The sequence below is a fragment of the Syngnathus scovelli genome, chromosome 5 (genome assembly GCF_024217435.2).
Source record: "Syngnathus scovelli strain Florida chromosome 5, RoL_Ssco_1.2, whole genome shotgun sequence".
NCBI classification, from domain to species: Eukaryota; Metazoa; Chordata; class Actinopteri; order Syngnathiformes; family Syngnathidae; genus Syngnathus; species Syngnathus scovelli.
The window spans coordinates 3949430-3961534 of record NC_090851.1 but is presented as its reverse complement, the minus strand read 5'-3'; the positions used below and the strand labels follow the sequence as shown (position 1 = coordinate 3961534).

The 12105-nt window shown below is 42.9% G+C and overlaps 1 protein-coding gene across 1 annotated transcript; it reads right to left on the bottom strand.

Moving 5' to 3' along the window:
• Nucleotides 1-6907: 6907 nt before the first annotated feature.
• Nucleotides 6908-9240, bottom strand: helt (helt bHLH transcription factor). Its single transcript, XM_049721203.2, has 4 exons — nt 8838-9240; nt 8352-8456; nt 8162-8258; nt 6908-7527 (listed from the first exon to the last, which is right to left on the bottom strand). The coding sequence occupies exons 1-4, from the start codon at nt 9048-9050 to the stop codon at nt 7013-7015; spliced, it is 930 nt and encodes a 309-aa protein (XP_049577160.1). The 5' UTR covers nt 9051-9240; the 3' UTR covers nt 6908-7012.
• Between the last annotated feature and the right edge of the window lie 2865 nt (nt 9241-12105).

Genomic DNA, 12105 nt, shown 5'->3' with positions numbered 1-12105 from the left:
GTCCATTAGCACCAAGAGGCCTGATAAATCAATTTGTGTCCCTGGACAATACATCGCTGACCCTTTGATTGAGGGATCAGTCGCCGTTTGTGCGTCCATCTTGTCTTGATGGCCGGAGAGAAGCCCCGATTGACCCCTTGACCTCGGGTGTGTGTTTATGTCCAGCGCTCCCGTCGGTGGGTTAATAAGCGCCGGCTGGGGACGCGCCGGGCCTGGGCTAAGTGACACGGCCTCCGCTCTGACCCCGTGGCCTCGCTACGGACGTTGCCGTGCCCGTCCTCATTTGGACAGCTGCTACACAAGCTTTTACCAAAATGTCCTTGAAAAAGAATCCCAGAAAAAGTCTACACACCCCTATTCAAATGCCAGGTTTTTGTGATGTCAACAAATAATACCAAGACGGAGCGTCACTTCAAAACTTTCTCCACTACTGCTGTGATTGGAGTAATGTGATTGCGTAAGTGTGCACACCCACTCAACTAAATGCGAGTCCACCATTTAAAGCACCTCTGATTAATACCAAATAGTTCAGATGCTATAGTATCAATACAAAAAAATATTTAACACACATACAGAAAGCACTTCTGCCGAGTGCCAAGCAGAGCGGAAATGGGTACCATTTTTGTAGTCTTTGGTATGACACCAGCCGGGGTTTTAACACACAACCTCCCAGTCGCTGGGCGGACACTCAACCACTAGGGCACTGAGCTGGTAAATACTGTTTTAGACTTTTATCAATTGCAACATGGCCTTCATGCATTAAGATGGCACACAAGTGAGGTCAACAAACACCAGATAGTCCACATCCCCTCCCTTCTTTCCTTCCTTCCTTCCTTCCTTCCTTCCTTCCTTCCTTCCTTCCTTCCTTCCTTCCTTCCTTCCTTCCTTGCCTCCCTTCCTCCCTCCTATGCCAGCGTAGATGTTGGTTAACGTGAAAAGGGGGGTAATGAATTTTAAACTGCAAGAGTAACAGCTCTCAGACATGCGGTTTCAGTGTGCGAGCAAGGGGGCGAGTGGGTGGGCGTGTGTGCGTTTGGGATTTGTGTCTATGTATCTGTGTGTGTGTATGTGTGTGTGTATGTGTATAGGGAGGATAAAGACCTTGCAAACGGGCCTGGCTTAGCTGACAGGTGACAAGGGTGCGAGTGAAAGGGGATTTTGTAATACCAACAGTGGGCAAGCGAGGAAGGAACGTGTGAAAGGGGAGAAAAAGAAGACTTTTCTTGAGCCGCTGAAGGAGCAGAGAAAGGAGGCCCGGAGGCTTTTGCATGGCACTAATCAAACCGCTCCACCGTCTAGCGCGCTCATTTTTATTCAAAAGCTCCAAATGCTAAAATGACGCCAATGGGGTTGATCCCTGTGTCAGCGCCTGTGTGGTATTTCCTTTCTCGCCTTTTTCCGCCCCGTCTTCAACTTTGACATATCAGTCAAGCCGCCCGACAATACGCAAGACAAACCACACACGGTCTAATGATGAAAAAGTGACATTAAAATGTGCTTTGCCAGCATGTTTGCCATTAAGGGGACTTGTTGGAACACAACCTCAGCTTCAATCATTCATCTAACCTTCGTGAAAGATGGCTACATTTGGTTTTATAAACAAGAATTCCACAAGAAGAAGAAACTTGGCTAGGTTGCCCAAAAACCAATTAAATGGGTTTTTAAACCCTTTTTGGATCATCTCCCTCTCCATTTCACACAATTTGGGTTACTCAAATGATAATTGTGTGTTAACTGAGTTAACGTGGGTTAAATGGGCCCTGCTGTGCCCTAGTCGGTCCAACATTTACTCAGTCAAACATCAGACCCCTTTTTGCCACCCCCCCCCTTCGTGTCCCCCAGTGGCGGTGAAAAGGCGAGCAGCGAGTGCAGATTAATCACGGGATGAGCGAGTGAGTGTTTGTGTGGTCCTGCTACGGAAGGAAGGAAGGATGGGGAGAGACCAGGAGAGCATCTCAGCGTGGCAGTGTGTGGGAACCACGTAGGGAGAAATCCCCGGCAAGGAACTTTGTTTTTCCCCTCCCTTGTGATCCCATCCCTTCTCTCCTACTATGTTTCCATTTTTCGAGGGGGTGGGAGCTTGGTTTCATTTTTATTCATAGGGTGGAGGCAAGGGTGTCCAAAAAGCAGTGTGTGGATGTAGTAGGTGCGAGCCCTCGCAACAATAGCCGCAGTGTTGTTTGGCGACTTGCAATCCCGGACTTTCGGACATTCTTCCCATGTCAGTATAATCACTACTGGGAGGTAGCTCCATTAGGGATTACCATATCATTAATAGCAGCCATGACTTTTGTTCAAAGGCCACTTGTGTAATGTTGCCTTTGCGGACGACGCTTAATCCGCTGAGCCGCAGCTGTAGGAAAGCGCGAGGCGCCGTCGCCGGGCGTCACACGGTCGACGCGGCGTCATCTCCATGTCCATGCGAGGCGCTCAAAGACACGCACAAACAAGACTCAAATACAAAGTTCCTCCCATAGAGGAAAGAGAAACATCCATTCGACACTTCCCAACTGATCCCTCATTCTTCCTAATGCCAACCACCACCCCCACTACCTCTCTCCTTGACCCCCCCCACCTCCCCTCGCGGATCCCCAGCTCTCTTCTCAGATGGTGGGCCAGATTAGGAGGGCGAACAATAACAGTTTTCAATGTAAAAATGTGCATCTTGTTAGTGCTTTTTTTTTTTTTTTTTTTTTTTTACTTGTCTCCACCATGTAAAGATGGAGAGAGAAAAGGAGTTAGCAACCATTCACCAAGTTATCTGTGGGTGTCTTCACCACACAAACGGCGGGGGGGGGTATAATCCGACTCCGGGTCCCCCAGCCGCAGCTGGATTGTAAAATTTGGAATCTCCAATTTACAAAATCCCTGGAAAAGGCTATTTGGAAACTTGGGATGATGTCATTGTTTGTTTACGTGGCTCCAGTAGAAGATCGCTTTTGATTTTTTTAAATTGTTTTGATGTTGCTACTGATTTGTTGTTTCTTTGGATTTAATTGATGATAGTAATTTGGCCTTTGCCGAGGTTTTACATGTGACATTTTTGTTGTTGAAGTTGAAGTTAAGTCGTATGACTAGTGCTCCTTGACAGGATCCAATCGTGTTTGGCAGATTAAAAAAAAAAGGCGTTGCCAAGTAAAGTGCGCAGCATGTGTGCAGCTCTTGACAAGACCTTGTTTGTTTTGCTAATCGCTAACCGATGCTAGTGTCAGAAAAACAACAACACTCCTTCTGTCTATGTGCACATGTGGAGCAGCTAAGAAGGTTTCTTGAGGCTCACCCACTAGTAAAAATTCCCACCAAAAAAAAGATAAATACTTTTATTGCTAGCTAATGCTAGCTCCCCTGACTACTTGAATGGTAGCAAAGTGACATTTCTTCCGTTTTGTGTAGGAAAAGATATAATTAAAAATAAAAATCAAACTCCAATATGGCTATTGCGCAACATGGATTTCCGCCCCTTTTCATTGCCCGAGCGATGTGTGACTTCCGCTCAGCAACATGCTGTCATGTCCGACACGGGCTCCCCGCTGAGAGGGCCGCAACTAAGGTCAGCGGGGGGCTTTGACCGCCCCCCTCCATCTTCCACCACCACGGCCCCAAAACACTTGACCTTACACGTAATTTTTCATTTTTACAATTTTTCTGCTGCTTAGTGACAGCTCTTTTTTTTTTTGCTTCCGTCCATTGATGGTTTGGAATCCTCCCCCTCAATCAAAGCGTCACACTAGCATCAGTCACACAGAAACATTTATAAGCTGCATCTTTCACTGAGGTTCATTCAGTCACTTGACTGCCAATCTTACTTGTCTCCCCTCCGGACCGCTTACTCACTGGGTGACCTCAGGGGGCGACCCGCCAAGCCCCCGGGGGCGCCCTCTGGACGTGGATAAATACGCCGGAGCAGCCGTCAACCGGCCGCACAAAAGAGGCGGCCGTGGCACTTTTGGCCCCTGCTAAGTCCAGCCAAGCGCACGGGGAACATATTAGGACCCCGAGGTTTTATTTTCACTTCGGCCCACTCGGCCGCTGCTTGGAATATGTCAGGTGGCATCACACAAATAATACGCACGGCCATTCAATGCACGAAAGACTTTCAAGTTGCTTTCTCCCGATTGACGCTGTCACACTTCATATGCTCTTCCCGCCACTCAAGCGTGATGTTATTTTTTAAAGGGAATTAACGCAAACAGAATTTCCCTTACGTACAGTAATCAACATAAATGAAAACTACAAAAATTAAATTCTAGTGCTCTCAAATTTCTAAACATAGTAAAGCTATGATGTGATGTTTCAATAAATAAATTTCTCCCCTCCCAACATTCAAACAAAACATTTTGACTTTTTTTGAAGTAGTGTGTGTGTGTTGGGGGTGCCAGCTCCGTGGGGGTGCGCAGCTTAAAAAATTTGGCAAGGGCCGCTTGGAATCGCATCTCCTTGTTCCCATACAAACAAGAAAGAGAAATAAATGCGAGGGCGTGACAGAGACGTGAGTCCACAGTGGGACATTTGGTACAGTATTCAACATGTTTTCATTGATACCAGAAGATGCCTTTGACCCCCCCCTCCAACACACACTCCTGTAAAACAGCGCCCCATTCACTTCTGCCTCCGATAAGTTGCTGCTAAATAGAGGTAGTGTTGAATCGGGGGCAACTGGGAGCAATTTGCATAATCTGATGGGATGGCGGTGGGATTGCCGAGCGTTTGCCAAAATAGGTGATGTAATGTGGACTCCTGGCGTATATATATATATATATATATATATATATATATATATATATATATATATATATATATATATATATGTATATGTATATATATATATATATATATGTATATATATATTTTTTTAATGCTCTACTTGGTCCAGTTGTAATGTTTTTGTCAACATACAGTGAGGTGACAAGTGTTGTTGCAACTGGGCCTCATTCATTCACTTACAGTGAACACGGTGCCAAGCATGGCTTCTCTTCTTCTGATGGGAAAACTGTTGCTCATGTGCCTGCCAAGTTTTGGCATTAATAGCCCAGGAAGGGGGGGGGGGGGGGGTGGCATTCGGTGTGGGGGGGTCTTGGGCGGGGGAGGTGTGATAGATAGGGCTATCTAGTGTGGGAATGATTTCTATCCTCTATCCCCCCACCCTCCTCAACCCCCAACCCACCCCTTTTGCTCCCCCGTGTTAAGCCTCAGATCAGATTGTGAGGTGCGTAAAGGCGGCCAATGCCGTGCCGATGCCGCACTCCGATTAACTGTTGGTCTTCTCGCAGCTTGCGTACGTCCAAACAAAAACATCATTGTACTGCGGGAATGTTCACTGGCACCACACTGGATACGAGTATTATGGGCTGGAAGTGGGATTTCATATATGGCCCTCTGCCAAAAGTATTGGGACGGCATATTCCTGTTTTTTTTCTGTATTTCATGGGATTTACATCTATAATGTGTTAAATAAGTCAGGGCACCTTTTATTTAAAGTTGCAGTTTTAAAATGAGCAAAAGTATTGGAACAGATGACTTCAACTGATTTAATATTCCACATGGAATAAAAGTTATCTTTTGATCTGAAATCCAAATACCTTTATCAAAAAACAAACAGAAACTTATTAGCAACATGTGAATTAGTTTGAATGAGGAATATCGATTTGACATAGCGACAAGCCACTGAAATTGGTTAATCAAGATACCACTGTACTTTTCAAAAAGTCTTATTTAAACGACTCGAACCGTTTGTAGTATTAACACCAAAGACAGCGGCTCGGTTTACATGACAATAAATGCAATTTCTTTTTAGCCGTGCTCATATTATTATTATTCATGCGATGTGTGTGAGGCTTTTTTCGTGTCCCCCTGTCGGCTTTACTTTGTGTTAGCGGTCACCATTCATCCGCATGCATGGCCACTGTCTTCTTTTCGGGTTAAGGGGGGCCTGCTTAATGCCGCTTAACGTGTTTTATTCAAGCATCCAGGCGAATGATGCCGTTTTATTCACATGCATCCATCACTGAGCCAGCCACCCTGAAATCATTCTTGTGTACACATATCAGCGTGTGTACACAATGATCTCTTTTTATGTCTTTTATTGATGTTGAATGTGTCTTGAGATGCCACATGGGGAGATGTGGATTGTTTCATGTTTTGAAAAAAAACAGGGGGGGTACAAGAAAAAGTATTTTCTTGTGGTTTCCTTAAGAGCGAAACTTTGATTTCATGGTGTTGATGACGTTTCTTCGCAATCACTCAAGGATGAAGCGTGATTGTTTGCCTTTCAGTCTTCGCTCACAATGACGCGGCTTCTTTTAGCTGTTTAAGATCCCCCTTTTGAACACATACAACTTTGTTAAAAGAGTTGAGAAGAAATGTGTTATTTCTCCTTTTAGGACCATTTCTGTACCTAACTAATTTGGAGACTTCACTGGATTCTTTTATTAGTGTGATCTTTTTATACAATTAATACTGAAGAGGGCAAAATAATCCAATAAGGGTTAAAAATAATTTCTTATTTTAATTTTTTTTTCTAACATATAGCGTTATTTTTAACATATTTTCAAAATATTTGGTTATTTTAAACCCAAATTGTATTTTAACTCGCATTGGGTTATTTTTAAAATAACTTTAGCCCATATCAAGCTATTGTTATTTGCCACTATTTATTTAATTCAGAGTAAATATGATAACGTTTATATATAACCCTGAATTATTGCAGAATTTAGTCTTGTCATTATTGTCAATCAATGTCATCATGATTATTTATTATTAAACATCTTTCTAGCCGTGGATATGGTGGGAGAGGAGGAGGCTTCGTAAAGATCCAGTGTTCACACCCACTACGGCGCAAAATGCCCTTTTGGAAATTATGTCAAGCTCATCCCTGATTTCCATGATCTATCAAGGTAATGTGTATAAAAATGCAAAAATAGCTGTATATTTTTTATTGAAACATTTAATTACATCATGTACAAGTTCCATCTCATCCTCTGCATGAATATAAATAAAACGACAACAATTTATGTTACATGGCGTGTTGCGCACTGTGCAGAGTGAAGGTGTTGTGGTGCGCGTGGCCAAGCAAGTTGAAGTAGTGATGATGTTCGAGTCCCTGCACCGGTGATAAGTATCCACCGTGCTGCTGCGCGTGCGCTGCACTCAAAGCCACAGCGGGCGGGTACGAGATGGCCGGGCCGCGGGCCGAGCCGTGCCAGGCCAAGTGTCGCGGCGGGCTCTGCTGTTGCTGCTGCTGCTGCTGCTGGTGGTGATGTTGGTACATCTCTGTGGGGCTGTGCAAGCTCTGATGCTCCGGAGACGAGTGCAGCTGGTGGCCCAAATAGTCCGACGCATCGGGCCCGGCAGAACCGAACACGGGCTCGGTGATTGCGCGTGATTTGGACTGCAGGAAGGCGAGGATACGCGCATACTTAATGTCTTTGGTCTCGGCTCGGTCTTCCGTGGTCAGATAGTGGACTAGGTTCTTCATGCACTCGTGGTAGCCGTAGTGGAAGTAGTTGGCGAACTCGGTCAGTAACTCGCCTGAAGTGACACACAAAAAATAGATCACGTTTGATATTCTGATTTGTAGAAGTGGACCGATACCGTAGAACCCCCAAATTTAAAAGACAAATGTCACTCTGATGTTTTATTTACACTTTTGACTTCACATTTATTGCCATTGTCTTGCTTTTTTTTTTCTTTTTTTGTGGACTGCATTGGCTAAGATGACTAATAATTTGGTGAATGCGTAAAGTAAAAAATATAAATAATACTTGTCAATTGAAAGACGTTACATAAAAACACATTGTTATCCAATGATATTAGGTCTATAACTGTTTTCTCAAGTTTGGATCGGGTACACGCTGCAATTTTTTGACTACTTTTTTGTGCAGACTGTCAAGCACATTTAAAAAAATATTTAAAAAATCCCTGTCTTGATTTTCTTAATTTCTATACTTTTTAATTGTCGGACATGCAACAGTAGCAGCCAGCCTGGGCCACTTCATTTTTAGAGCGTAGTATGTATCTTAACATTGTTTCTAGTTGAAATTTCTTCTCAGTATGGAGCCACTACCATTTTTTTTGTGTCCATGCACACAAACATAAAAAAAAATTGACTTTTTTTTCTCATTTTGAATATCAAACGCCCCTGTCGAGTTGCCTATATACTCACCCTTTTCTCTGCCTCTTGGAAAATCTGCAGAGTGGAGAGCTCTCAAATACTGAACTGTCATCTCCAATATTTCAGCCTTCTCCAGCTTCCCGGAGTTCTTTTAGTGGGAAAGAATTGACATAAAATGCGTAAATTGTAACCACAATATCAATTTACATCGCGATGTGATGACGTGTAAAGACTTCAATACCTGCTTGGCCAGCGCCATCGGTACTGTTTTCCCCAGCTCGTTCAAGCAGCGATTGATACGATCTCGTCTTCGTTTCTCGATCACTTTGTGAGAAATTGGCGTTCTCTGCAAACGCACAAGAGCATCATCTTTAGTGAAAGCTGAACTTTTTCTAAGCGGAGTGCGCAGCGCAGCGATGCGCACCGATGCGCGCCAGGCAGCGTTACGCACAGCTTCTGCCGAGCTTTTTTGTCTCAATTGCACCATTAAAACCGAAATATACTATAGTGAGACTTTTAATGAAGTACATTTAGCCAATTTTTGGTACTGTAGCTGAATATAGTGATTCCATCTGTAAATATACAAGCGCGTGTTGTTATATAATGACGTAATGGCGTTCCATGCGCATAAACACGTGGAGACAAAGTTCAACAAATACAAATAAGCTCTATTAGGTTACAACTTAATATCAAAAAAGACAAACGTGAGCTGTATGCTTATTTATACCTTTCGTTCCTTCATTCTGGATGCCATAAAGGAGAAAATCTTTTCCCCCAAGTCTTCCAAGATGTTGCAATTTGCAGATAGACGCGATGCCGTGGAAAGTAAAACGAAATGTAAGCAGTGGAAAACAAGGCAAGCCCTTATAAAGGGGCTCATCCAGGGGGGATTCACGCCAAAATGTAAATTATTCCACGCAGGGATTAAACTGGGGACCATGCGTGCACGCTGCGCTAAATGTCCGTATAGGATCAGAAACAGTTTAGGGGGGGTGGAGAAAAAAAAAAATAAAGCGAAGAGGTGGGCTGTCAGGGGGGCTAACCTGGCTTTGTTAACCCACGTGGCTGCTTGAAAACCACGTGATTCGTCGTGGGATGATATATTTGTATTGTATCATGAATGACGCGGAAAACGGCGCGAGTGAGTGGCTTTTGGCGCACATGAGCGCACGGCCCAAAACAACCAAACAAAAAAGAAAGACAGAAAAGAAGTCGTCCGTTTTTTTCCTCACACGACGCCCTGTTTAGTCGTCTTTCGTGGCTTTCAAACACACACATACACACATGGCACACACACTCCCTCACTGCCATTAGATTAATTAAGTAAGCTTTTAATAGGCTGTTCCGCCAAGTTTAGGAGAAACCTTTTTTTGGGCACCCCCTTAGCGTCACACGATTTACTCTCGTGCTTTGTTTGTTTTTTTAGTTTTGTTTTTGAGACGTTCTTCTTTTATTTGTATGCTTGTTCTTTTCTTTCTAGCACGACGAGGGCAGGTGCATGCATGCGTGCCTTGCGGGGGCCTGCTGGCACACGAGCGTGGTCCGCGTCAAGGCGCACGCGAGGAGCCGCCACTGGAGACCCCTTTTTGGAGGGGGCTCAATTTGTATCCTATTATCCTATAAGAAAATGTCTATTCAGTGCCATGAATAGTTTCATTGGCCTAAATTTTAATAATGCTCTGCGAAGAAAGGGAGAAATAAAGAAGAATGCAGCTGGTGCGAGCGCGCATTATCCGCCGTCACCTGCGAGATGGATAGCCTGGAGACCCCTATTCATTTGCCTAATTTCGGTCAACTTAACAAACTTTGGGAGAAATTATACTGCCATTGTTGCGAGGGGTGAGGCCTTCTGATCGAATTAACAGCGTGTTTTGATCCGGTAAATGTCATTAGAAAGCGGGAAACAATCGCGTTTCAAGGCGCCCGGGGAATGCGCCAACGCGGGGACGCCAAAGCGCAAAGTGCACAAAGGCTGCTGCTGAAGGCCCTCAAAGTTTTCCCCTCTCCAAACAAAAGGCATTATTTTATACTTGAATACATTTCGTACAACAATTGGCTGTTTGCTTCAAACATATTTGAAGCAGTAAGGTTAACAACAGGTTTATTGTGTGCGTGCACCCGGACGGCTCTCATGCGCCAAAACAAGGCGGCTCGCATGCAGTCTCGCCTTTTCACGGAGCTTTTCATGCAAAAAAAAAATTCACCCGCCGAGCGGCTTGCCTATATTTGATCCTGCGAGCGATGTCAAAGAATTAAAATAAAAAAAGATTGGAAAAAGAGCATGGGGAGGTTGTGAAAGAAAAGCCTCAGCAGACGTCAGAAGAGTTTTGGAGAGAGCTTCTTTTCGGGGAGCACCATGGAGAGAAAGGCGCGAGCGAGCGCGAAGAGGGCATAAAATCCAATTACTTGATTGTGCACTTGTTTAAAACACTTTTTTCCTTTTCTTTTTATGTATTTGTACTTTTAAACGTGCACTTGTTGCACTCGTGTGTGTGACGCACAACTGCTTGCTCGCTTTGGGCTCCGCAAAAATAACGCACTGTAAAGTTAATGTGTGGCAACACTTTGACAAATATGTAGTGAATTAGTATACAAATATAGTCATTTTCCCAGACTATATTTTATTTTAAGGACAACTTGGAACTTTGGGACTACCATATAGTCATACAAACAATATTAGTCCATGTAGAATGTTTATCCATCATTTTTAATTGAAATTAATTCAAAAATAAATAATAATGTATATATGTATATTTAATTCTTACAATGTAACTGGCAAATTAGGTTAATCTGAAACTATTTTAATGTTTTTGTCATATGGCAATGCACCATAGACCTAATTTTTCATAAATGCATGAAATAATTTCTCAAAGTGTAAAATTGGAATAAAAGCAAAACAACATATGACAAAAACCTTACTTAGTTGTATTGCAAAAAAATATTATTTTTCCTTTGCTATATGTTCTAGTCAAAATACAGCACTCCTGTCCACACTAATGATGCACTCTTAAAATTGCTGGGTTAAAAATTTAAAGTTGGGTCATTTTGGGCTTGTTTTGTGCAAAACCGCAACCAGTCAAATCGTCCTAACTTCCTGTTGGTATAAAAATTTAGTTGTTTTGTTCAAAGCTACCTAGAAAATTGGATCAAATTGACCCAGGTCGGTCCAATTTATGACCAAACTTGGGTTGTTTTCAACCCCCAGTTTTAAACGTGCAATTGCAGATGATGATGTCTGAACTATGAAACAAAGCAGACTTTATATTTAATGTGAATGTTGTACAATATTTTGCATACAAAGCAACACTTTTCCTACCATTTGCACCATACTCAAACTTTTATTGCTTGATTATATAAAGCAGCATCTTGTCTGTATTTTGTATATTGAAGACACAAAAATAATTATGTTGAATTAGTTCGTTTATCACATTCATACAGGATAAAAACGCTTACAGGCGAATTTCATTGTAAATCCTCATGCAGGCTGATGTGTGACAGACTAACAGAGCAGTGTCTGTGTGTTGTCTGGCGCTGATCCGTGACCCGTGGTGACCCCTAAGCCCCCCCCCCCTTCCCTTCACGTACACGCTCACACTCCATTATTTAGCTTAGTGCGCCACCTACAGCCTAAAGACAGCCACTTCACTCAGCCCCTTTTGAGCACAGCCAATACAAGAAGTAAAGCACTTTAAATGCCTCACAACTCATTCATGATGAATAGAATGCAGTCAAGTGTACAAAAAAGCCATTTTTACTCTCACTAAAATTCATACAAATTACAGAGACTAAAGAAACAATGTAATCAGAGTTTAATAATACATTAAAATAAAGTTAAAGTTGCACAAAAAATACAAAAATGTTTGTGTGCTTTGTTAAATTTATGAGCATGTTTATCAAAACCGATTAATTAAACGTTGATTAGATAATAAAGGAGTGCCTAATTAAATGGGACGCCACATGACGAGGTCAAGAAGTGAACCAATAGCAGCTCTTCT